A 27,988-nucleotide genomic window follows, 5' to 3' on the forward strand; every position below is an offset into this window, starting at 1 on the left:
AAGGAAAAGAAACAACAAAAGCCTTTTTTACAGTCTACAAAACATTTTTATATTTATTTTCCTTTTGCTCTAATAAATACAGTGAAACACATTATTATTACATTTAAATGATAAAATTGAAGTTCATAGAGCTTCTTGCCCAAGGTCATTCAGAAAGTGGCTAAGGTAGAACCCAAACTCACAGGTTCAAACTGAGTTCTGTGCTTATCTATCATAGTGTATTTTTTCTATTATTTAAAAACAAAAGAATTAAGGAAAAAAAACATAATGATAACCAGCATTTATGTACAGCATTATGCATTAATAATCTAACCAACATTTTTCTTAAAAAAGTCACAATTTTACAAAGGGAAAATTGTTAGAACCAAAATTTATCTTTTTTTCCCATCAAAAGATATTAAAAGAAAGTTAAAATTACCTTTGATTTCTAAAGAGCTGTTTGGTTCAAATAGTTTTGACTATCCAATTAAATCACTTATGCAGAAGTAGCTTTGTAAAAAGTTCTTTTCGGTGAGTGTAAGGCCATTTCTTAAATAAGACAAATTTGAAATAGGATTCCCTGAGATTTAAAATTTTTATGCACTAGGGAACTCCCTGGTGGTCCAGTAGTTAGGACTTGGTGCTTTCACTGGCGTGGTCTGGGTTCAATCCCTGGTGGGAGAACTAAGATCTTGCAAGTATTGTAGCATGGCCAAAAAATTAAAAATAAATAAATAAATAAAATTTTTATGCACTGGGATTTTAAGAAAGAATTTTCTATATAAAATGTACCTTTTATACTCCTTTCAAAAACAATTTAGGGAATAAAATGCAGAAGAAACTGTAACTAAGAAGAGATGTCTGTGGTTGGCCAAAGCCTCCAAATGATAAGGTAAATATAAGAAATAAAGCGCTAATAATGAAGCAGGCAGATACTTAACAGTACAGAAGCCGTTGGAATAATGATCTTTCACATAGGCCCTTAAAGCACTGTCACAGGATTCTCTCCAAGACTTCAGACCTCCGTCTACTTCTTCTGGCTGGGGGTCACTTGCTTCTTTCCGTAAGTGATCAAACTTAAAGGAAATTTTGTTTCTTGGATCTAAAAATCTGCTATTACCCAGGTCACCGTGTTCTGTAATTAAGACCTTTCAAAGAAAAATTATAGAATTAAGTAACTGTAAAAAAAGACAGTTCTTGTTACATTTTACAAAACAAACAAAAATTCTAGAGGTGATTAACTCTTCATTTAGTTAGATGATGCTCTTTCATAAATTTTTCAATCAACCTGTATTTTTATTTTTATAAAAATATGATCTTTGGGGTAAGTCAACTCTAAACTGACATTTCCCCATCCTAACAATATCCTTCATATTTTGGTTTCTATAATATACAACCTATACAATTAATATACAACCTATGCATACACACATAGCTGTAATAAAAACTTAAAAGTACACTTCTGCATTTCTTTTTCACATATTTCATGAATTTCTTCCAGTCATTACACTTAGCATTTAAAATAGGTAATATAATCAATCATATGATTCAAAAGTAAAAAAAAAATTAATATATAGTGAAATCTTTTTCTCATCTTTATCTACCATTCACCAAATTCCCAACATATTCCCCCTTCCCCACAAAGGTAACTGATTTTATTAATTTAGAGCAAGAGTTGTCTTTGGCAAGCTATGTATGAGGTGCCATTTGTTTTTGTAAATAAAGTTTGTTGAATACAGCCCCGCTTGATTTTTTTTTTTTTTTGTATTGTCTATGGCTGCTTTCCTGCCAAAGTAGCAGTGCTGAGTAGTCTAGGCTGACTCTTTCCCACAAGGCTGAAATATTTACTCTCTAACTCTTTACAGAAAAAATTTGCCAACTTCTGATTTAGATGATTCTTTTGGTGTTTCTTTTCTTTTTTAATGAATACAAATGTATTCTAATTCTCTATCCCTTTCTTTTAAACGAAGACTAGAAAACTATACTGTACTTTCTCTTTTTAAATTTGCTGTATCTAGGCAATCTTTCCATATTAGTGCTTATGGAACTTCCTTGTTTTTTTGTTACAGCCATGTATGATTCCATTGTATAGATATACAAAAATTTATTCAACCAGTCTCCTATTAATGGATAGCTTGGGTAGTTTCTAATCTTTTGCTGTTATGAACAATACTGTGACAAATGTCCTTTTATGTACAAGTTATGTACATGTGCCAAGCAAACCTGTGCTATAAATTCCCTGAAACAGGACAACTGGGTGAAGGGTAAACACATTCATAATTTTGATAAAGACTGACAAACTGCCCTCTATCACAGAATGTTGTACCAAGTTACAAGCTCATCATCAGTAGAAATCTTAACCTGTGTTTCTTTTCCCCTTAAAAAAAGAGGTCTTTTGTATTTCCACTTTGGTGAACTATTTGTACCTAACCTTTGCCCACTTTTCTGAGTCTTTTTCTAGTTGAACTATAGGGAGATTATCCTTTTGCCTGGGTTTTGAATTCCACATATTTCCCCCTAACTTATATTTGTTTTCTGACACAGTCACTATTTAAAAATAAAGTCTCCTTTAAAAAAAGAAAATTATTTGAAAAGAATTCCTGCTCTTGAGATTTCTATCCGTATCACCAGCCTATCTTTAAAAAACCTTGTTTATGACAGTAGGAACCATACATAAAACAATTTCCTTACCTTCATAAAGCTTTCTCATTATAATTTTACAACTTTTGTAACTCAAAGGCAAACATATTCATATTAAAATTTTAATTTGTACTTTCTTAATTACTATTAGTGGGTGATCTAACACTTTTAAAGTTTGCTTTGTATTTTCCAGTTGAGTTCAGCTGGTTCTTATTTGTTGCTCATTTATCTACTGAACTCTTGACATCATCCTAGGGTACTTGAATAACCTTTTTATTATGTTTAAGATATGTATTTTTTCCCTTTTAAATTTTTAAAACTTTTTTATTTTGTAGAAGTAAAAAATACTTTCTTTTATAACTTTTTAAATGTTTCATCATTACTAAAGTTATGAATCTCTTGTCATTTCCTACTAAACTTTTATGTTTAAAAATTAGTTAACCTTTAGGATTCCCTAGTGGTCTAGTGGTCCAGGAAGGTCCCACATGCCTCAGGGCAACTAAGCCCGTGTGCCACAATTACTGAAGCCCAAGTGCCCAGAGCCTGTGCTCCAAACCCAGAGAAGCCACAAGAAGCCGACACACTGCACCTAGACAGTAGTCCCCACTTGCCGCAACTAGAGAAAGCCCTGGCACAGCAATGACGACCCATTACAGCCAAAAATAAGCAAATAAACATTTAAAAAACTACATTTGGAATTAATCTATGTATACAGCTGGCTTTGGAAATCAAAATTAAGGTTAATCTTACACATTAAATCAATTATTTCCTTTTCTGTTTTACAGTACTTCGACTAAAGCTCTACTATCATTTCTTTATGTCTTTATGTTTGCTGGCATTAATCTACCTTCGTTGTTGTTCTTGATCAGAACAATCCTGTATGGTCTATTACAATTTTCATAGGAATTGTATGGAATCTATTTGAAAAAGCTTCCCATATTATTTATATTTCTTATTCAGATAAACTTTCCATATTATTTATATTTTTCTGAAATGTGGCATGTAAGTCTATTTAATTTTCCATTTATTTCTCTGATTAAAATGTGTGGGGGTAGGTACATATAAACTGCATGACAGACTCTTGCTAAATTCTATCCAATATCCATTCTTCTCCCTTTTCCCTACTAACAGAACCTTAAAGGTTTTTCAAGGCAGTAAGTCCAACTAAAAAGACAACACTTCTCAAAATGATAAAGTGATATGCATTCTGGCAATAATTTATCAGTGGAAGTTGCTTCTGGAACAGCCAATAGCACCTCTTGCATCTTCCTCCTTCTTCCTTCCTGGAACTTGGATTCAGAGTGCAGAGATGGATCAGCTATCTTGAGAACACAATAATGAAAACCATACATAAGGATGGCACAAGAGAGATCTAGAAGCAACTTGGGTCTCTGATGATATGGAGGTGCTGTGTGTGCATGCATGCATGCTAAGTTGCTTCAGTCATATCCAACTCTGTGCGACCATATGGACTACAGTCTACCAGGCTCTTCTGTCCAGAGGATTCTCCAGGCAAGAATACTGGAGTGGGTTGCCATGCCCTCCTCCAGGAGGGAGCTGCCATAACATCCCTAAATATTACCTCTGGACTTCTTAAGTGACAGAAAGTCTCTATTAAGTTAACCCATTGCAGCCGATTTCCTATTATATGCAGTAATGGCATCTACTTTATTAACTCAAATGTCTTTCCATATTTTCCTTTTAAGTCTAGGTAATGCATTGTTGTGGCTAAGAATGTGATCTCTTTTTGACTACATTTTTAAGCTGGCTACCACATGTATATGGGAATGTTCTTATATAATGTATCTGCAAAGAAACCTTATTTATTATTTCAATAATTCTGCCATTATTAGTAAAGTATATAATATCAACTGTAAGAAATAGTAACATTTATTTTTCTTGTCTTTATACTTGTAAAGTATAAAGTAAATACTTGTAAAGTAAAAAAAACTTGTAAACTATACTTGTAAAGTAAAAAAACCAGTATTTTCTTGTCTTTTATACTTGCAATTAATCTATTTTCATTGAAAAAGATAAGCACAAATATAAACCAAAACAAACAACAAAACAAATTACAGTAATCCTGTGATCCCAACATAGAGAGTTAACATTTTGGTATGTATTTTCCCACATTTCAATTTCTATGCACATCTATATACTACTTTATTTCTTTTCTTTCTTATTACTTTTATTTCTGAGTCTTAAGATGCATACATTCCCCTCATGATTTAACATCTCATAAAATGGGATGCATCATATAGTGACAGCATCTTAAAACTGTCATAATTTGACAGTATTTTCACTTTCTTAATGGTACATAAAGTAAGATGTACCTTTCACAGAATTTAAGATGCAAATTTTAATACAACTGTTCATTTAAATACTTATTTAAAAAATAAACTAGCACAACACTACATGCTGCTTCATGTTTTAGCTTAATATATCATAAACATATTCCCAGTTCAATATTTCTATCAGTTTTTAATGGTTACATAGGATTTTGGCCTACAGATATTTAATTTAATGTTGGACATTTAGACTGTTCCCAATTTTTATCATAACCTTGCTTCAAATAATCTTTTTTACACTTACATACTTATTTCCTAAGATAAATTCTTTGGACTTGTGGGTTCAAAGGGGATTCAGATTGTGAAAAGGCATCTGCTATTTGATGCCATACTACCTTTGAAGTGTACATTAATGAATCTGAAAAGCCCTGTCATGTAATGTTAATAACTGTGGGAAAAAAGGGGAATATGTATTTACTTTGTTCCTGTATCTGAAGAGGAATCCTTGTTTTCTTATTAAATATACTGTCTTCTGTTATTCTTACCAAGGAGAATTAGGGACAGCTGGAAAGCTTGTGTAAAACTTAATTCCTTTTACTTGTATTGTTCTTTTGTTAGGGACAATTCTCTCTCCAAATAAACTCCTATTTTCAGAGGGAGGAAGAATTTCCTAGTATGTAGAATATTTACAAAAGCTAAGACATGAAGTTACTCAGCATCTTACCTTCAGACATCTGTTTTACAGTATTTCTACTACCTTCCAGGCACAGTATATCTAACAGAAATAACTATTACCTGATCTTCATATCCTTCTATCTTCACAGGCGTGAACTGATCCATGTTATACTGGGCAAACGCACTGTTTTTTTTAAAAGGAAGAAGAGGGAGAGAAAAGAATTATATATAAATAAGTATAAAAGGTAGTTCAGGGAATTCCCTGGCAGTCCAGTGGTTAGGACTCCATGCTTCCACTGCAGGGCGCATGGGTTCGAGCCCTTGGGGAACTACAATCCTGCATGCCATATGCCACAATGGGGGGTGGGGGAAGGTAGTTTACAAAACAGTGAAAAAGAATATGTAACTGGGGTATCATTCATGACAGAAATTATAGTGATTCTGTGCAAATTTTAGGTTTGCAGAATCTGGTCCTAAAACGGATTAAAAAAAAAAAAAAACAGTATTAGACAGGGCAGAAGATTATTTCCCAAGCAGCAGTTCTTAAAATATTTTCTACAGCTAAAATCTAAACCAATTATATATCACACCAAATGCCTTTATAACAATTATTTGTTGCTCTGCATCAAAAAAAAGAAAAACAAAAAACTTGTTCCATCTCCCCACCCCACCTCTGCTCAGTCATTATCCAACTCTGATTTTCTATTTACAAAGGAATTGTGGGCCAGGTGGATAGACAGTAACTGAAAGAGTACTTTGTACTGAAGAGTAAAGCAGAGTAGTGATAAAACCAGAGAACTGGAGGCCCTAAAAGCTAGATAGTGTTTAAGATTTAAAACAGACAAGAAAATCAGCCAACCAACCACCAATTTAATGTTTTTGAGGACAAGGACAAAATGAAAATGATATTCTCAATCAATGATTGGATAGAATAATCATGTAATTATTCTTTGGTTAACTCTATTAAGGTACCTTCTCAGTATCTGCTATTCTTGGCAATGTGAGAAACATCATCACTTCTCAGTACCAGTCTAATTTTTCTACAACTGACAGTTATAAAAAAAAAATATGCAGCATGAACAAAAAGAACTACAGAAGAAAGTGTAATAGCTAACATTAAATTCTGTTGAGCAGAAAAAATATCTGAGTAAAAATAAAAATAAGACCATACATAATAAACTTTAAAGAAATAATGTTTGGAGGGAATAAGCTTTCTCCAAAGCGGGGGGGGGGGGAACAACTAAAAAACAAAAAAACAAAATAAAACTGCTTTATTTTGAAGTATTTTAAACTGTTTTCAGGGTACTAGTTTATCATCAACATGGTTTACCCAATATTACAATAACAATTAAGTGGGTTTAGAAAGATACGTACTGTGCCGCCCCTTCCCTGAGGAGATTATCATTATTAAGTAGTAGCCGGACATCTGAGGAGGAAACAATGTTAAAGATGTTAAAATTCAAATGTTCAATAGAAGGCAAACTTGAGAAATTTTAGCAGATTTCTAGATTAGATTTCTAGAAAATCAGGCTTTGCAAGATTAGGTATGGATATACTATATATGTTGAAATTCTAAAAATGTACATACACAAACAGATGCTAATAATGTTCACAGATTTGCATAGATTTGTGATATAATAATACAACAATAAATTCTCAAGGAGTTTGATATAGCAAATGAAAAACATGGTTTATAGAAACTTAAAGTTAGGACTTGATAATTTATATCTAAAGAATCCTTGTAAAATAGATAAATTGTAGGCTTTTCTGTAACAGATCAAAAGAGCTGGGCACAACTCAGTCAGTGGCACCGAAATTGCTAAACATACTTTGCTCGGAGCATCTAGTGCAGGGCCTATAATCTTTTCAAAAAGCTGTGTGTCAAGAGTCCAGTCACTTTTCCTTTGGAAGAGGAGGGTCCTTGTTACTAAGAAACTAACAAGAATTAACTCCAAGTGTGTGTGTGTGTGTGTGTTCAATATGACTCTTTGTGAACACTCTTTGTGTTCAATATGTAGAGGGTCCTTGTTACTAAGAAACTACCAAGAATTAACTCCAAGTGTGTATGTGTGTGTGTGTGTTTTCAATATGATTCTTTGTGAACACATGCACTGTAGTCTGCCAAGAGAGAAGACTGATGATAAGGCAAAGGCAATTGACTCTCAGAGCTTCTTAAAGAAGGGGCTGGCAGAGCTCAATGTGCAGCATACCAATAAAAACCAGCCGTCATGTCATAAGTAGCTTGCCAATTCTTAATCTAATGCTTTGGTATCAATTATTCTCATGATATTCCTATAAAGTACATTCAATTGTCAGAAATAAAACAAGGTACTTGTTTTAAAAAGGCCACTAATTAATAAGTCAAGAATTTATCTGAGCTAATCAGCTGTATAAAGTTCAAGTTGTAGGAGAATTTCTAAAAGCTCTGTTGTTGACAATTTACACTTGGTCAATATGGAAGACAGACTAGGCAAAGAAAGGCTGCATTTGTTTTCCTCGTTAGTGCTCAAATATTCAAAACAAGTCTATAAAGAAGAATGTCTTGATTTACTTCTTTTGTGCTATTTTACTCTTTGTAAATAACATTCATATTTCTCCTACTTGTTTTTCTTCTGCATCATTAATTTTATCAGTGGAGATTATTGATTGTTCCACAATTTGTGGAGCTCTGAGCCAGGTGCAGATGAACATTATACAGTTCCCCTAACTAAGGAGGTAACCTTTTAATGTAAAAGTAGAATTTCAAAATAAATGCTTGCTAAACTGAAACAAGATGCACAAAGATTATAATTTCACTTAAGGGGAATTTTAAGATAAATCGGTTTATAACTTAAAATGGGATTATGATGATTGACATTAATATAGCTATATTGCCTCATTTACATTTTTTATTCTGTAAGCTGTGTTAAGACAGTAAATAGTATGGAAGGTTGTAAATATATTGGAATAGTGGTTTTCAAATTGGCTGTGACTCAGAATCACCTGAAGGACCTGATAAAGCAGATTACCCATTCCAACCCAGATCTAACGAATCGTAGGAGGATGACAACACCGGAATCTGTATATTTAACAAGCTTCCCCGATACAGTCAGTTCTGCCCCAATGGCTCTAAAAAGTGTCCTAAACGATGGCACTTCTTGAGTAAAAACGATGGCACTTCTTGAGTAAAAGCACTGAAGAGATTTAAGCTATGATTTATAATGATAGATAACTATGAAATTTAATAGTTTCTACATTGATCAATACTGAACTACTTTAAATCTTTTCTCACATAAGATAGGTATCCTAATGTATTGGGGTCTTAAGAGCATGCTTTTGATGCAGACTTGGGTTTAAATCCCTGCTCTGACACTTACCAGCTGGGTGATAGGGTGATATTGGATAAGTTATGTTAACCTCTTTGAATTCTGATTTCCTTAGCTATAGTTATAATGTTGTAAGGATTAAGAGAGACGGCAAACATTCAATAAGTGCTTGTAAGTGATTAAAGAGGGTCTGAAATAACTAAGTACTAATCTTTACTCACCATTGAACACTTCATTGAATTCCCCTGGGGGTGCATGAGTGATAAATTTAGCAGCTATGCGTACCTAAAGAGAAATAAAATTTACAGTAAAAGAATTATGAAGAGTAGCATATAAGATGGGAAGGAATGAACAGACAACAAAATTTTTATCACATCCCTTGAAATATAATTTCGTTTAAATCTTACTGGTTAGCAGCCTTCAGATTCTCCTTTCACAAGACATCTCAAAAGTGTTTATTATCCATACAGATATGTTCTAATTTGGGGATATACATGCTGCTTTACTTCTGAATTTTTCTTTTTAAAAAGCTGAAAAATCAATTTTGGTCAAGATATACTATAGTCACAAAGAGAAAGCTACAATCCTATTTATAAACCCTTAAGCAAAACTAAATAAACATCAGCAAATTGGTTTTATACCAATTTATGTTTATGGTGTTTATCCCAATACAACGATGATTCAATACTAATAAATCAATGTAACTTACAAATTAAAGAAGCAAAACCCTGTGATCATCTTACCTCATGCTGGAAAAAAAAATTCAATACCCATTCAAATATCATAATACAACAACAAAACTACTAGTTTATAGTTGGAAGAGAATAAACTTACTTAACTTTATAAAGGGTTATCTACCAAAGTTCTATAGCATACTCAATAATGATGAAACGTAAGCAATGTCACTAATTTTATAAGCAAGACAAAGATGATTCTTGTCACCTAGACTATTCAACACTAAACGTCCTAAAGAATGCTGTGGAAAATATTTATTCTATTATTTATTCTAAATTTCTCTCCTGCCCACTACTGCCAGTCTGTTACTAGGACTCTGATTAGAGATGGATGCTGAAATGTTAGAATCTAACCTGCATATCTAATTTTTTCTCCTATGTTTTATCTTTTCTGTCATTTTATGCCTGGTGTAGGGAGAATTCCTCAGCTGCATTTTCCACCTCATTAGCATGCTCGTCAGTTGTGCCCACTTTGCTATTCAATTCTAACTTCCAAGACGTGTGTGTGTGTGTGTGTGTGTGCGCGTGCGCGCGTGCAATAATATCTTGTGTCTCCTTGAGGATATTAACTATACTTAAAGTCTTGTTCTATGGACTGTTTCCTTAGATATACTGTTGATTTTTGTACTTCTCTTTCATGGTACTGTTGCTTCTCTTTGGATTTATTTTAGTTTGCCTGTTCTGTTTAGCAGCAGTTTATCTCCTCGACTGTAGGGGAGGGAAACAGTAGACTTGCTGCTGAGAATGTGTGAGCAGATTATCTTCTGAGTGAGCATCCTATGGTCATAGGCTACCTGGGGCACTGCCCTGACTCTATGCTCCCAAAGCTCATTCTCAATGCTCTATTCTGAGGGCTAATGCTATTGTCTGCTGCTGCTGCTGCCAAGTCGCTTCAGTCGTGCCCAACTCTGCGACCCCATAAACGGCAACCCACCAGGCTCCCCCGTCCCCGGGGATTCTCCAGGCAAGAACACTGGAGTGGGTTGCCATTTCCTTCTCCAATGCATGAAAGTGAAAAGTGAAAGTAAAGTCGCTCAGTCATGTCCGACTGTGACCCCATGGCCTGCAGCCTACCAGGCTTCTCCATCCATGGGATTTTCTAGGCAAGAGTACTGGAGTGGGGTGCCATTGCCTTCTCCGGCTATCGTCTGCAGCTTAGCCCAAATGGGAATGAGAGGAGTCGCCGTGTGGTCCAGAAAGCTTAGAGACCAATTCTGCAACTAATCCATTCCAAAGTTGTTCGGAGTTCTTCCCTTCTTTCTCCTTAAATTGATGTTCTCCAGAAAAGCCCCTACTTCCACAACAGTTTTCTTCTTCAATGTGTTTTGGGTTTCCTCTGATCTTATTTTTTTCATGTTTTTGAACCATTTCACTTTTTATTAAGAACTGCTTAAGGACCTCTCTGGTGGAATAGTGGTTAAGAATCTGCCTGCCAATGTAGGGGACAAGGGTTCAATCCCTGGCCCTGGAAGATTCCCCATGCCACAAGGCAACTAAGCCTATGCACCACAACTACTGAGCCCGTGCCCCAGAGTCTGTGTTTTGCATCAAGAGAAACCACTGCAATGTGAAGCCTGCACACTGCAGCTGGAGAGTAGCCCCCTACCCTGCTTACTGCAATCAGAGAAATCCTGCGTGCAGCAATGAAGACCCAGCACAGACAAATAAAATAAACAAAATTTTAAAAATAATATGAATAAAAAATTAACATTGTATTATTTTTTAAAAAATGCTAATAAAAACAAACTTTGGTCCACTGATGACATGCTTACTAATTTAAACTATTACTAATTTATGCCTCTTCCCATTCCATTTTTTCCCTACATTTTCATTTAAAAAGTTTTGGCATAAAAGGTAAGGTAAAACCGTGTATTTAATCTGCTATAGAAATCAACCTCTCATCTCTCAACAAGTAAAACGTGAAATACAAAGAATGTAAGAACCTATATAATAGAAAGAAAACCATCCAATAATCTGGAGTATCATTTAATGCTATCTATATATGTGTAAGTGTGTAATAATGTGTAAGTGTAATAATGATGTTAGCAATGAAATAGGACTGACCTCAAAGGGTCTCTCATATAATTCTCACACACTATGAGGCTACTAAAAATTCCCTAATATCTCATGTGATGAATATAAAGCTGATTCAACTTACTGACAAGGGGCAAAGAGGAACATGTATACCTAACAATAAACTGAGCTCTACTTTCCAGTTAGGCATACTCTGTTGATTTCTTCCATTTCCTTCAAACAACTTTAAGTTCCTGTTGATTAAAATAAAATTAAAGTTACCAAAGTCAAACCATTCTTAAGGCAGAGAAAAAAGACACTGAGTCTTTGGAAAATAAAACTGGGGTTGAGAATTTGAAAAAGACGGAAATAGTTTACAACTTTAGCATCCCTAGGTTTATATGGAAGATCTTATATATGATTTTGCTCTTATTCTAAAAAGAGTAAAAGAAAAGCTGCTTCATAACTAAACTTATCTTTTCAGGCAAGAAAGGCTGACTGACTCATGCAGCAAGGCAGAATGAAAACCCTTGATTCTAATTACTGGGATCTGTTGGCCCATTAACTAACTAGATTTGTGATTCTGGAAACTTTGCTAACTTTTTTTGGTTCTGAATTTCCTCATAATAATCCAACTCCTAAAAGAGATTAGGAGATCTGCAGAACTTCTCTGAGCTATAAAACTCTCTGTATCTTTAAGACTTAGAAGACAAACTTGTATATTGACCATCTGGAAGCAGGGTTGAGGAATCCATAATACAAACTCCTTCAGCTATTTTTATGCACATACAGTTTCAGAACTCTGATGTTGCAGAGTAATGGTAGATACCCTGTGATGAAAACTGATGAAAACTGGTGGAGATTAAGAGGAAATACTCCATAAAGCTCTTATATTAACTAAGCAACAACAATAAAAAGATATGAGTTTCTAATAAGGAAGTAAGAAGTGCTTCTCAACTCATGAGAATTACACTATACAGGACTAACAGTTCTAATATGGATTTCCAATTGTGTATATATGCTTTGCAAGTGTACTTAATCATATTACTGTACTTGTTAACTGTTGTTATCAATCACTTACTTAAGAAATTAGCAAACCAAAAAAAAAAAATTAGCAAACCTATTTTGAAAAGCAAACCTATTTTTTTAGCCTATTTGTGCTAAGTCTGTTGAGCAGCTATGGTCTTTCTGTCAAGGTGCATTTCCCATAATACTTACATAATTAAGAAACTCCCCTCAGTCAAGAAAAATTAAGTGCGTGCAATTCAAAAATACATTCATATGCTACCCCAAAAGCAACTTCCCTTAAAAGAATATAAAGCTACAGCCATATTTTACATACTACGTATTAATGTTTGAATATATAAAAATAGAAGTTACCAAACTGAAAATTCACATTACTCATATTTCTGAAGTTACCTACAAATTTTCAAGTTACAAAATTTGATGGAAATGCCATAATTGAAAAAGTGATTTGGATAATGGAGAAACTTACACTGCATGTAAAAAAGCAGCTGTTTATCCATTTAACATTTACTGAAGAGCTAGGAAGAGTCAGTAAATAAAGATTAAATACTGAGTAAGACACTGTCGCTGTCCTCAAGGCATCTGTCACCTAGACAGTAATATAGCAAGTATTAAAAGGCACAGTGAAACACAAAGATGCTGTCAATGCTGTCAACTCTACATATGTATTTAAGCAGGGCTTGGGGTGACTTTCGAAGGCAATGGTGTTTCAGCTGGATTGGAGGACGAGTAGATACCAAGGAGAGCATTCCATGCAGAGGGAACAGTAGGTACAAACTAAGACAACATAGCTCGACAAACTGAATGGAGATATTTTAAAGATATGTATAATATAAAACAACATTATTTTTTTCCACAGATTCTTTTTGCATTTTCAAAAATAAAGGTTTTAAAAAATACAGATGTATACTAATCATTTATGTCAAAATGCAATAAATTTTTATTATCATTATGATAAAATGAGTTGCTTGAAAAACTCTTTTAAGTTTTAATATCTAATATAATACATATAAGGGCTTCCCTAGTGGCCCAGTAGTAAAAAATCTGCCTGCAATGCAGGAGACGTGGCAGATGCAGCTTGGATCCCTGGGTCAGGAAGATCCCCTGGAGGAAGGCATGGCAACCCACTACAGTATTCTCACCTGGAGAATCCCACGGACAAATGAGCCAGTGGGCTACAGTCCATAGGGTCGCAGAGAGGCACTACTGAAGTGACTGAGCACATACACACAATACTCAGAAGCCACATAAATAAAAATTCAATTTTGGGGAATTCTCTGGAGATCCAATGGTTAGGACTCTGTGTTTCCACTGCACGGGGCAGGGTTTGATTCCTGGTCAGGGAAGTAAGATGTGACATGCCACATGGTGCAGTCAAAAACAAACAAACAAACAAAAAACAACAAAACCCCCTCAATTTCTATGTAAACACGAAATAGTAAAGATAAATGCACCTCTATATTCACTCCAGCATTATTTACAACAGCCAAGATATGGAAATAATCTAAATGAATGGATAAAGAAGTGATGTGGAGTATGTGTGTACACATACAAATACAACAGAATATTAGACTTATGGACATGGGGAGAGGGGAGGAGAGGGTGAGATGTATGGCAAGAGTAACATGGAAACTTATATTACCATACGTAAAACAGATAGCCAACGGGAATTTGCTCTATGTCTCAGGAAACTCAAACAGGGCTCTGTATCGACCTAGAGGGCTGAGATGGGGCAGGAGATGGGAGTGAGGTTCAAAAAGGAGGGGACATATGTATACCTATGGCTGATTCATGTTGAGGTTTGAAAGAAAACAAAATTCTGTAAAGCAGTTATCCTTCAATTAAAAAAATAAAATTACCAGGATTAAGTGCCACAAAGCAAATGCTCAAGTCATTAAAAAGCACTGGTACTCTGAACAAACATATAAGGCATAAACCAAACTGATATACTACTTGGAAAAAAAAAAGAATGAAAATCTGCCATTTGCAACATGAATGGACATAGAGAGTATTACGCTAAGTGAAGTAAGTCAGAAAAAGACAAATACTATATAATTTCACTCACACGTGGAATCTAAAAACACTCAGGGTAACGGAGACAGAGAACAAAAAGGCAGTTGCCAGAGGGAGAGGGTTGGGTGGAGGAAAGAACTAAGTCAGGGAAATTAAGAGGTACAATCTCTAGTTGCAAAATAAATTAAGTGACTGGTATGAAACGTACAGTGTGGGGAATATAGTCAATAACTATGTATCATCTTTGTGACATACCTTAACTAGACTTACTGTGGTAATTATTTTGAAATATATAGAATATCAAATCACTATGCTGTATAACAGGAACTAACATGGTGTTATAGGTCAACTTCAAAAATAAACTTATACAAAAAGAACTTAGGGGTGGGGACAGATAGTCAAAAGGTACAAACTTCCTGTTAACAAGATAAGTAAGTACTAGGGATGTAATGTATAAGATAATACATATAATTAACTGCTATATTTTATATATGAAAGCTGTTAGTTAAAGAGAATAGGTCCTAAGAGTTCTCATCATAGGCAAACTTTTTTTAAAAAACTATTTCTTTTGTATCTGTTAGATGATGGATATTCATGAAACTTACTGTAATAATCATTTCATGATGTATATGAGTCAAATCATACACTGTACACCTTAAACTTACAGTGCTATACAGTCAATTATATCTCAATAAAACTGGGGAACAATGGCTGATTCACATCAATGTATGACAAAACCCCCTGAAAAATTAAAAAAAAAATAATTAAAACAAACAAACAAACAAACAAACTGGGGAACAACTTGATTTTTTAAAGTGTAAATGAGTTCTGAAAGCAAAAATGTTTGATAAGTGTTCTGTTGATAACATGAGTTGATTATTTACCATGCTGTTGAGTGAAAAGGGTTGCAAAATGTTGCATGCCTATCTTTTTTTTGAAGTATATATATATTTACATAAATGTATAGCTACTAACTTGTAACTGGGATCACCTCTGACAGTAGTTATTATAAAAAGCTTTTTTTCTTCCAATTTTAAGCTCATTTCATGTTCAAAAAATTGTACACTAGAAATTATTTGTATGAAAAAATAATTTTTAAAAGAAAAAAAGGGGCATGTCAACATTTCCTATACAGTAAATAATTTTTAAAAAATTATCTGAGAATATCAAGAACAGGAGAAATATCCAATTAAAGAAAACAAGACATCTCTAATTTTTAAACTGAAGTGGGGAGACTTGAAGATATATATGCTATGGTAAGGTGAAGTTTTTTTGTTTTTTTTTTTTTAAGGTGAAGTTTTAAATGAGCAGTTAAAAGAAATGTAGTTATCATTAGATGCCAACATGGGGTCCTATCACTGTCATGGGAAACGACCTCCTTTTTTTTACTTCTGAGAGTTAGTAAAAAAGACAGATTAGCCAACTCTCTGTATTTGTGGGTTCTGCATATAAGGATCGAAAATATTTTGGGGAAAAAAATTCCAGAAAGTTCCAAAACTCAAAGCTTGAATCTGCAACACACTACTAACTATTTACATAGTATTTATATTATATTAGACATTACAAGTAATCTAGAGATGATTTAAAATGTATGGCAGGATGTAAGTTATACACAAATCCTACACCACTTCACATAAAGAACTTGAGCATTCTTGTATTTTGTGATCTGTGGGGGTCCTTGAACCAATGCGTCTACATGAGATGACCATACTCAGTATTAGATAAACACCTGACAGTCTTTGAAGACAGGCTTTGAAGTGTTGAGCTGTTCTGTCAATATAACAATACCATAAAAACACCTTGAAGGAATACTTGTAATATAAGTAGTAGTGATACATTCATATAATCACTATAAAATCTAAAGTGTGCTCGATGGGTCTCTTTTACAATTTGGCTCACCCCCTCTCATTCTTCTACTGTTTAGTTCCTAGACCTACGGCTACACTCCCACCTTAGGGCTATTGCAATTTTTATTTCTTTTGCCAGAAATGCTTTTCTATCAGAGTTCACTTCCCTCTTCATTCAAGCTCAAATACCACCCACTAAAGTACCCTTCTCTGACTTCCTGACTTCTATAAATTACCTCCTGTACCCTCCATACCCTTCATAATTCTTGCCCCTTTATTTGCTTTAAATTTCTTCAAAGAACTTGCCACTGAACATATGGTTATTGCTCAAGACCTCCAAAAGAATTCCAAGAGTGTAGAGCAGAGGTCTGCAAAGTGCTAAAGGTCCAGACAATAAATGTTTCAGAGCTGTGTGGACCACATGATCTCTGTCCCAACTGTAAACTAAAGGAGCCTGCATTCCAATAAGACTTTTTCAACTGAGGTATAACTGACAAATAAAGCATAAAATAATTAAAGGGTACGATGTGAGCGTTTTTGACATACACACACACACATCTATAGTGTGAAAGGTTTACCCCTACTGAGTTAACTAACATTATTTTAGATACTGCAATTTGTATTTCATGTAAGTTTCACATCATGAAATATTCTTTTGATTTTTTCCCCCTAGCAGGCCTTAAAAAAGCAGGCAACGGGTGAGATTTTCCAACTCTTGGCACAGGGCATAAGAATTTGTTGTCTGTTAATTGCTGTATACCTAGGACTAAGACCTGGCATATACGAGGAATGTAAATGAATGAATACTATTTTATTGTTTACAAAACTCTTTCATAACCTCTCTTTTGATCTTAAAATAGTTTGTTAAAATAGGCAAGGAAGAGACTATTATTTCCATTATAAATGAAGGAACAGGTTCAGAAGTTCCTTGTCCAAGGTCACATACTTAACAAAGGGGCGGCAATGCACTAGACAATCAACTATATTATGCAATACTAACAGGTATTAAAATTCAGGAGAAATTTATATATAGTGGGATCTCGTGAGTTTGGCCTAATCCTTTTAGAATTTCTTTAAACCAAGAATTGAGACAAAACTTTGCGCGTGAAAGCTGCAGTTGTCACAAAGTTGGGAGGGATAAATAGAATGATAAACAACTTTAAAAGTCCAAATTTTATCATCCAGTCTCAAAACTGAGTCAAAACTAACAAGACGAAATTTAAGAGAGATAAACAAAATCATGGGAACAAGCAAAAGGAGAAAGAGAAATGGCAGAGCAGCTGGTAATTGCAAAAATATTTTTGTTGCAATACAGATGAGGGATGGGACCTCCCTGGTGGTTCAGTGGTTAAGAATGTGCCTGCCAATGCAGGGGACGTGGGTTTGATCCCTGGTCCAGGAAGATCCCGCATGCCATGGAGCAACTAAGCCTACGCACCACAACTACTGAGCCCAGGAACAGCAGTTACTGAGCACATGCGCTGCAACTACTGAAGCCCAGGCGCCCAGAGCCAGAGCTCTGCGACAACAGCAGCACCGGTAACGAGAAGCCTGTGCACTCAACTAGAGCAGCCCCCACTCACAACTAGAGAAAAGCCCATGCAGCAACGAAGACCCTGCACAGACAAAAATAAGTAAATACAAACTTTTAAAAAGTCCTTGTTTCATAAAGTAAGTTTCACTGTACATAACATTCATATGATAGTATCTGCAGTAAAGTGTGTATTTTAAAGGGGGAGAAGCTCAAGTCTCATATACAATGCCATCCTTTCATATATTTAAAGATTCTAATAATGTTAATTCCATGGAATGCACTGTATTGTATTTCTAACCTAAACGGGGAATTTAAAGTTTATAAGTATCAAAGATAAGTTTACTTACACTTCAGTTTCTTCTCATTTTCCTTATCATCTTACTTTTCCAAAAAGGAAAATAAAGCAAAACACTCAATTCTGGCAAGATTCAAAATTTCATTTTTATATTGCTAATATCTGTACTGAAGTTTAACAATCAAACCAAGAAGGTAATATATCCTATTGTTTCCCAGAAGCTGCTAGTTTTAATTTTAGTAAGAAACTTTAGAAAATTATTAGAAAAATAAATTTATGAAAATTTTATAAAACTCAAATTTTTAGCTTACTAAATAATCTTTTTTTTCCTTGGCTCTGCCATACAGTTTGTGGGACCTTAGTTCCCTGACCAGGGATTGCACCCAGACCCTCAGCAGTAAAAGCAGACTCCTAACCAGTGGACTGCTGGGGAATTCCCCCAAAACAATCTTTTAATAACAGACCTCATATATTTCAACACTGGGGACTTCCCTGGTGGCTCAGAGGTGAAAGCGTCTGCCTGCAATGCGGGAGACCTGGGTTCGATCCCTGGGTCAGGAAGATCCCCTGGAGAAGGAACTGGCAACCCACTCTAGTATTCTTGCCTGGAGAATCCCATGGACAGAGAAGCCTGGTGGGCTACAGTCCACGGGGTCGAGAAGAGTCGGACATGACTGAGCGATTACATCTATTCATAACCACCTTTTAATATAATTTCCTTAACAAAAGAATTTCAAGTTGAATATTGAACAACTGTCAATGTTGGGAAAGTAATTCCAGACAGGCAATGAAGAAATTTTTCACTAGATAATATCCATATTCCAATTATCCACAAGGCCCAGGTCAGTTTATACTGCCCAAGTTTTATATACTTCAGCAACGAAATCACTGCCAGCGAGTAACCTTTATCTCCTTCATTAGTCTATTAAGTGTATTAACAACTTTGTTTCTGGGCCTTTACTCACACTGTCCTTGTGCCTCTCTTTTCATCTCTGTCTAAATCAATCCTACTGATAGCTGGGCTATCTGTTTCTTTCAAAGATATTTTCTGTTAGTAAAGCCTCAAGAATCCTGTTCCTTCTACCATACTTTTCAACATTTATCACAGCACCTATGTCAAGACTGTGGCAAAACATTTAAAATATAACATGGATGCCCAGTAAACGTCACCTAGACAAGACTGCTAGCAAGACAACTATGCTTTAAGTTATCAAACTGAACAAACCCTTCAAATTCTGAGAAAATCATTCTTCTCTTTCAGAAGTTCTTTGGGTCCTACTCATCTAGTGTTCCCCATGACTACAATCTTCAATCAGTACTGATGAACAGAAACAACTTTTTCTTAACCAAAAGTTTTTCAAAGTGACTATTCTGCTTCCCTTTAAACTGATAAATACATCTTTCAAGGTTTACTCATGTTCTCAACTAGACTATACTTCAAAAAAGAGTAATAAATTGTGCTTTTGTAAATGTTTACTCATTTTTATTCTACAACGTTCCAGAACTATTGAAGGATAAGTAGCTGTATTCTTTATCTTAGTAAGAAATACTAAGAGATACTACTTTATCTTATCTTAGTAAGAAAGTTCTATCTGTACAGAATTCAATGTTATTTCTTAAGAGGGTTTTTCCTATTTGAAGATATATAGGATGTCATTGCTGCTGTTATTATTATTTTGGATTGTAAGACTATTTTTTCTAAGGGCAGTTTCAGGTTCAGCGCAACACTGACAGGAACATACAGGGATTTCCCATATACCCTGTCTGACTCTTGCAACCCCATGGACTGTAGCCCACCAGGTTCCTCTGTCCATGGAATTCTCCAGGCAAGAATACTGGAGTTGGTTGTTATTCCCTTCTCCAGGGGATCTTCCCAACCCAGGGACTGAACCCAGGTCTCCTACATTGCCAGAAGATTCTTTATTGCCTGAGCCACCAGGAAGCCCAACACTGTCCCCCCATGTGCATAGTCTTCCCCATTATTAAGATCTCCACCAGAGTGGTATATTGCTACAACTGATGAATATACATTGACACATCATTATCACCCAAAACCCACAGCCTAAATTAGGGTTCACTTTTGTGGTGCACACTCTATGTATGTGTACAAATGTATCCACCATTATAGTATCATACAGAGTATTTCCTAAAAAACCTCTGCGCTTTAAAACAAAACAAAACAAACAAAAAACACCTCTGCGCTTTGCTCTGCTCTTTCCCCCAGGATGTTATCTGTTTTTGTTTTTTTTTAATACACCTTGCCTCAGTGTAGTTCATTTTCTGGGTCTGGTTCTAAGGTTTTCAGAATATCAACAATAAACTCACTGGGGCAATTATTTAATAGATGCAAGTTTCAAGCTGTTGACATGCATGTATTTCAGTAACAAACTATCTCCAGAATTCCAGTTTTACTGCCTTTATCAAACAAATCCCTGCTAGCTAAGAGTCCCCTGCTGCTGCTGCCAAGTCGCTTCAGTCATCTCCGTCTCTGTGAGAACCCAAAGATGGCAGCTCCCCCGTCCCTGGGATTCTCCAGGCAAGAACACTGGAGTGGGTTGCCATTTCCTTCTCCAATTCATGAAAGTGAAAAATGAAAGTAAAGTCGCTCAGTCGTGTCCGACTCTTCGGGACCCCATGGCCTGCAGCCTATCAGGCTCCTCCGTCCATGGGATTTTCCAGGCAAGAGTACTGGAGTGGGTTGCCACTGCCTTCTCCACCCCAGAGGCTAGTGAGAATTTAATTTGGGGTATAAGTTGAGGGGAAAAAAAATACATTTTCAGTGATCTCCAGGAAGTGGAATAAAGATCTCACTAAATCCTAAATAAGCTAAATGTTATCTTTCCAGTTTAAATCTGGAGATACTACAAAGATTCAGAATGCAATTAGGAGAATTCCTTGGCAGTCAAGTGGTTAGGACTCTGTGCTCTCATTATCAGGGGCCTGGGATCGATCCCTGGTTGGGCAATTAAGATCTCACAAGCTGTGCAGCATACCCCACCACCAAAAAAAAGAGAGAAAATTTTTGATGTATATAGTTGATTTTGATTTATCATTATCCATAAGGGCTAAGGTTTAAAAAGGATAGACAGGTCTAAATTATAGTCAACATTATAAAAAATAGATCGTGACATTTTCAAATAATTTGTTCCATGCTTACTCTTTAAAAAGTCATTTCAAGTATTTCTTAGAAACTGTTCTAGTAGTACCAATGATAAGTTTGGGTATATGTAGACAAATAGGTAGGGAAGGCAGACACGTTTAAAGAAATATCATTAAAAAAAAAATTCTACCAACCCTAAGGAAAACTGCTTGAAGATTTACTGAAGTAATAATATAACACACATAAGAGTGCCAAAGACCTCCTCCTTGTCCAAACTTTAGTCAGGCTCCTCTGAGCCCTCTTCTCAACTCAAGCCTTTATCTTGGCCCTGTCTTGTCTATGGCCTGCCTAGCCCACTCTTAGCAAGAATCCTGCTGTCAGTTTAAAGAGAATTCTCCAAAAACAAACAAACAAACAAAAAAAAAGAATTCTCCAACTCTGGATATCTGATCAAGTTCTATATCCCCAGCCTCTGATGTATAAGTCTTTGATCTGCCATTGAGCAAGAATCCTTCTACCCTGATGTCTCCTATTAGTACTTTTCCATTTATGCACCCCCCCCACCCCAGCCAGGCACTTGCTTGTTGGCTATAAATCTCCATCGGTCTCTGCTTATTTGGAGCTGATCTCAATCTCTCTCCCCTAATACAAAAGTATAAAATTAAGGCCTCTTATCATTCTAGCAAGTGTCAGATTGGTTTTCCTTAACAGAAGTCAGCACTATATTTTACACTGTATAATAGTAAGTAAAACATACTTCACCATAAAATTAACATTTAAAAACCAAAAAATAGCTATTTTATTTTCTAGTTATCTTTCCCATCCATTCCCTTTTAATTTACAACTTCTCTACGCATCAAATTAGAAGGATATCCTTATTCCTTAGTCCTCATTCTGGACTCTCCTAATAAAAGACACCCAAAATGTCAATAAAAAGACTTCCAAGCATATACCTTAATTGGTCATTTAGATGCTCAGTGTAAGTGATAAAGCCTTAAGTCACCATTAAAAAAAAAAAAAAGAATTGGCCCAATCTTAGTCAAGATTAAAAAAACTGTCTTATCTAAAATCCAAAACAACATTGATATATATATGAAAGGAGGGGAAGAACTCTATTTGGCTTAATTAGAGATCTGCCTGAACGTCTAGATCAATAACTGAGGAAATACAGAAGTCTGAGATATAATGTTCTAATCAGTTAGGAAGAAAGCTTAAAGAGAGTGAAAAGATCACATAAACAACATGTTGCTGAGAAGCTTAAGTTTGTTAAAACGCCCAACCCGAGGGGACTGGGGAGATAGGTAAAAATTTCCAAGTACAATGGCCAGATACAACGAGTACTGTTTTCGAAATAATCAGGACCAAATTAAGAAATGCCAGGAAAATCCACACTGAACGCCTTGAGTTTCTTTCTTTCTTTTTTTTTTTTTAATTTTATTTTTTAGTGGGTTTTGTCATACATTGATATGAATCAGCCATAGAGTTACACGTATTTCCCATCCCGACCCCCCCTCCCACCTCCCTCTCCACCCGATTCCTCTGGGTCTTCCTAGCCCACCAGGCCCGAGCACTTGACTCATGCATCCCACCTGGGCTGGTGATCTGTTTCACCATAGATAATATACATGCTGCTCTTTCGAAACATCCCACCCTCACCTTCTCCCACAGAGTTCAAAAGTCTGTTCTGTACTTCTGTGTCTCTTTCTCTGTTTTGCATATAGGGTTATCGTTACCATCTTTCTAAATTCCATATATATATGTGTTAGTATACTGTAATGTTCTTTATCTTTCTGGCTTACTTCACTCTGTATAATGGGCTCTAGTTTCATCCATCTCATTAGAACTGATTCAAATGAATTCTTTTTAATGGCTGAGTAATATTCCATGGTGTATATGTACCACAGCTTCCTTATCCATTCATCTGCTGATGGGCATCTAGGTTGCTTCCATGTCCTGGCTATTATAAACAGTGCTGCGATGAACATTGGGGTGCACGTGTCTCTTTCAGATCTGGATTCCTCAGTGTGTATGCCCAGAAGTGGTATTACTGGGTCATATGGCAGTTCTATTTCCAGTTTTTTTTTTTTTTTTTTTTTTTTATTTTTTTTTTTAATATTATTTTATTAGTTGGAGGCCAATCACTTTACAACATTTCAGTGGGTCTTGTCATACATTGACATGAATCAGCCATATAGTTACATGTACTCCCCATCCCGATCCCCCCTCCCACCTCCCTCCCCACCCGACTCCTCAGGGTCCTCCCAGTGCACCAGGCCCGAGCACCTGACTCATGTATCCCACCTGGGCTGGTGGTCCGTTTCACCATAGATAATATACATGCTGTTCTTTCAAAACATCCCCCCCTCACGTTCTCCCCCAGAGTTCAAAAGTCTGTTCTGTATTTCTGTGTCTCTTTTTCTGTTTTGCATATAGGGTTATCGCCACCATCTATCTAAATTCCGTATATATGTGTTAGTATACTGTAATGTTCTCTATCTTTCTGACTTACTTCACTCTGTATAATGGGCTCCAGTTTCATCCATCTCATTAGAACTGATTCAAATGAATTCTTTTTAACGGCTGAGTAATATTCCATGGTGTATATGTACCACAGCTTCCTTATCCATTCATCTGCTGATGGGCATCTAGGTTGCTTCCATGTCCTGGCTATTATAAACAGTGCTGCGATGAACATTGGGGTGCACGTGTCTCTTTCAGATCTGGATTCCTCAGTGTGTATGCCCAGAAGTGGTATTACTGGGTCATATGGCAGTTCTATTTCCAGTTTTTTAAGAAATCTCCACACTGTTTTCCATAGTGGCTGTACTAGTTTGCATTCCCACTAACAGTGCAAGAGGGTTCCCTTTTCTCCACACCCTCTCCAGCATTTATTGCTTGTAGACTTTTGGATAGCAGCCATCCTGACTGGCGTGTAATGGTACCTCATTGTGGTTTTGATTTGCATTTCTCTGATAATGAGTGATGTTGAGCATCTTTTCATGTGTTTGTTAGCCATCTGTATGTCTTCTTTGGAGAAATGTCTGTTTAGTTCTTTGGCCCATTTTTTGATTGGGTCGTTTATTTTTCTGGAATTGAGCTTCAGGAGTTGCTTGTATATTTTTGAGATTAATCCTTTGTCTGTTTCCTCATTTGCTATTATTTTCTCCCAATCTGAGGGCTGCCTTTTCACCTTACTTATAGTTTCCTTTGTTGTGCAAAAGCTTTTAATTTTCATTAGGTCCCATTTGTTTATTTTTGCTTTTATTTCCAATATTCTGGGACGTGGATCATAGAGGATTCTGCTGTGATTCATGTCGGAGAGTGTTTTGCCTATGTTCTCCTCTAGGAGTTTTATAGTTTCTCATCTTACATTTAGATCTTTAATCCATTTTGAGTTTATTTTTGTGTATGGTGTTAGAAAGTGTTCAAGTTTCATTCTTTTACAAGTGGTTGACCAGTTTTCCCAGCACCACTTGTTAAACAGACTGTCTTTCTTCCATTGTATATTCTTGCCTCCTTTGTCAAAGATGAGGTGTCCATAGGTTCGTGGATTTATCTCTGGGCTTTCTATTCTGTTCCATTGGTCTATATTTCTGTCTTTGTACCAGTACCATACTGTCTTGATGATTGTGGCTTTGTAGTAGAGTCTGAAGTCAGGCAGGTTGATTCCTCCAGTTCCATTCTTCTTTCTCAAGATTACTTTGGCTATTCGAGGTTTTTTGTATTTCCATACAAATTGTGAAATTATTTGTTCTAGTTCTGTGAAAAATACCGTTGGTAGCTTGATAGGGATTGCATTGAATCTATAGATTGCTTTGGGTAGAATAGCCATTTTGACAATATTGATTCTTCCAATCCATGAACAGGTATGTTTCTCCATCTGTTTGTGTCCTCTTTGATTTCTTTCATCAGTGTTTTATAGTTTTCTATGTATAGGCCTTTCGTTTCTTCAGGTAGATATACTCCTAAGTATTTTATTCTTTTTGTTGCAATGGTGAATGGTATTGTTTCCTTAATTTCTCTTTCTGTTTTTTCATTGTTAGTATATAGGAATGCAAGGGATTTCTGTGTGTTAATTTTATATCCTGCAACTTTACTATATTCATTGATTAGCTCTAGTAATTTTCTGGAAGAGTCTTTAGGGTTTTCTATGTAGAGGATCATGTCATCTGCAAACAGCGATAGTTTCACTTCTTCTTTTCCTATCTGGATTCCTTTTATGTCTTTTTCTGCTCTGATTGCTGTGGCCAAAACTTCCAACACTATGTTGAATAGCAGTGGTGAGAGTGGGCATCCTTGTCTTGTTCCTGATTTCAGAGGAAATGCTTTCAATTTTTCACCATTGAGGGTGATGCTTGCTGTGGGTTTGTCATATATAGCTTTTATTATGTTGAGGTATGTTCCTTCTATTCCTGCTTTCTGGAGAGTTTTAATCATAAATAAGTGTTGAATTTCGTCAAAGGCTTTCTCTTCATCTATGAACGCCTTGAGTTTCACGTGCCAGAAAGCAATGATGCAAATACCAAGTCCAAAAAGGTAGAGTTCAGCAGTGAGAGACCACACTGGCTTGGAAACAGATGCAGTCAGAAGCAAGAAGCATTTCCCCTTTAAGAGCTGGTGCACCTGGTATTTTAGTGTATTTCCATCTTAAAGGTGTCTTTTTTTTTTTAACCAATTTTAACTTTTTAAAAAAAAATCACTGGGAGTCAGACATGGTTTCACATGCCGGCTTTAGCACTTAATTACTTGGGTCTTAGTTTCTTCATCTGTGAGTATAATACCTGCTCATATATCTAGCACTACTTTGCCTGGAGAATCCCATGGACAAAGGAGCCTGGCTGGCTGTGGTCCATGGGGTCGCAGAAAGTTGGTGGGACATGACTTAAGTGACTGAGCACGCATGCACTTTAAGAATCCAATGAAGTAACATGAGACAAACATAGCAGATACTTAACTTTCTTTCCCTAAGCAAACGCCTAGATATTATCAAATCTTTGTGTTTACCAATTTGTTCATTCACTCGGACAAAAAGAATGGCAAAAGAAGTAAGCCAACAAATTCCCTTTTGCCTTAATCCTTGGTTGTGAACAACAGCTATACAATTAGAATCACCTGGGGAAGTTTTAAAATAACTGATGCCTGGGTTCCACTCACAGACCTTCTAATGTAATAGATCTGGAGGACAGCTTGGGCACCGGAATTTTTTAAAGATTCTTTGGGTGATTCTCAGGTCCTGTCAAGGTTGAAAGCCAATACCTTAACTAATATTAAGTGTACATCTCCATGATGGACACAAATAATGTAAGATATGCACATAGTCAGCATCCTGGCTTTTCAATTTTTGGAAATTTTACCAGTGTTAGCAAAACAACTTATACAAACAATAGACTTCAACAAAGATGTCAATCATTTAAAAATAACTATAATTCAAAGCAGCAAAACTGCCAAATCAGTATTACAGACAATATACAGCACAGAATTTGAGAAGGAGATGGATATGGGTTGGGTTGGTTAAAGACAACTACAAGGAAGGGGAAGGCGGGATCTAAGCTGTGCTCTACAAAGGGCTTTAAATAGTAGGGGGAGAAAGAAAGACGGTATTACAAATAAGGGAACTGGTTAAGAATGAAAAAGAGTAGGAGAAAAACTGTTTTGTCAGTTTGGCAGAAACACATTTATCTGTGGATAATAAAAGAGAAAGGAAGAGTAAGATGAGTCAGATGGCAGCAGTTATGTTAACATCAAATCTGGTTTTATTCTGTAGGTAATGGAGAACTGCCAAAGTCTTCTGAGTGGGAAGCTCCATTAACAAAAATTAATCTGGAAGTACAGAATCCTCAATAGAGCTTCACAAAACTTGGAAATCAGTCTGCCCTCTAAGAGTTAGTTAACTGTGAAATTAAGACAGATACTATCAAAGCAAGAAACAGTCATTTCTTTATTCACCAAATATCTGAAGGACTACTATGAAGGCATTATTTTAGGTAATGGTGATTCAACAGTACATGGTCCTTACAGAGCTACATTGTAGTGGGTAAACAGACAACAGATAAGATTAAACAACTAAACTACATGGTATGCTAGCTAGTGATAAAAGCTAAGAAATAATTATAAAGCAGGGAAAGGGGATATGAAAAGGTGGACTGGAATTGGACAGGGTGATCACAGAGGGCTTCACTGAGAAGGTAACTTTTGATGAAATATCTGAAGTAAGGGATAAAGAAGAAAGAGAACTCCAAAGAACAGAGCAAATGCAAAGACGCATTAAGTCAGGATGTGTTTGGCCAGAAGAGAACAGGTAGGAGATAAAGTCAGAGAAGCAAGCACTAAAGAGGTCCGTAGGGACTTGCAGTCAGAGTAAGAACTTTCATTCTGAAGAACATGGGAAGCAACTGGAGGATTTTAAGCAGAGGAGTGACACATTCTGCCTTACATTTTTTTTAACCAGATCACTCTGAGTGCCTCCTTGAGGACAGACTGCCTACAGAGAGACAAAAGTAGAAGCAGACGAGAGAGAAGGCCAGTGTAATCAACTATTT

The 27,988-nt window shown here is 35.9% G+C and overlaps 1 protein-coding gene across 1 annotated transcript in view; it reads right to left on the reverse strand.

Annotated features, from left to right (window-relative positions):
* The window catches only part of CAPZA1 (capping actin protein of muscle Z-line subunit alpha 1), a 43,912-nt gene that overhangs the window by 9,177 nt on the left and 6,747 nt on the right, over positions 1-27,988 (reverse strand). Inside the window, exons 2-5 of the mRNA XM_065906989.1 lie at positions 9,109-9,172; positions 6,957-7,008; positions 5,703-5,766; positions 921-1,127 (exon numbers count right to left, since the gene is read on the reverse strand). Coding sequence (XP_065763061.1) covers positions 921-1,127; positions 5,703-5,766; positions 6,957-7,008; positions 9,109-9,172 — 387 coding nt within the window. The remainder of the gene's footprint in view (positions 1-920; positions 1,128-5,702; positions 5,767-6,956; positions 7,009-9,108; positions 9,173-27,988) is intronic.

The sequence above is a fragment of the Muntiacus reevesi genome, chromosome 1 (genome assembly GCF_963930625.1).
Source record: "Muntiacus reevesi chromosome 1, mMunRee1.1, whole genome shotgun sequence".
Lineage (NCBI taxonomy): Eukaryota > Metazoa > Chordata > Mammalia > Artiodactyla > Cervidae > Muntiacus > Muntiacus reevesi.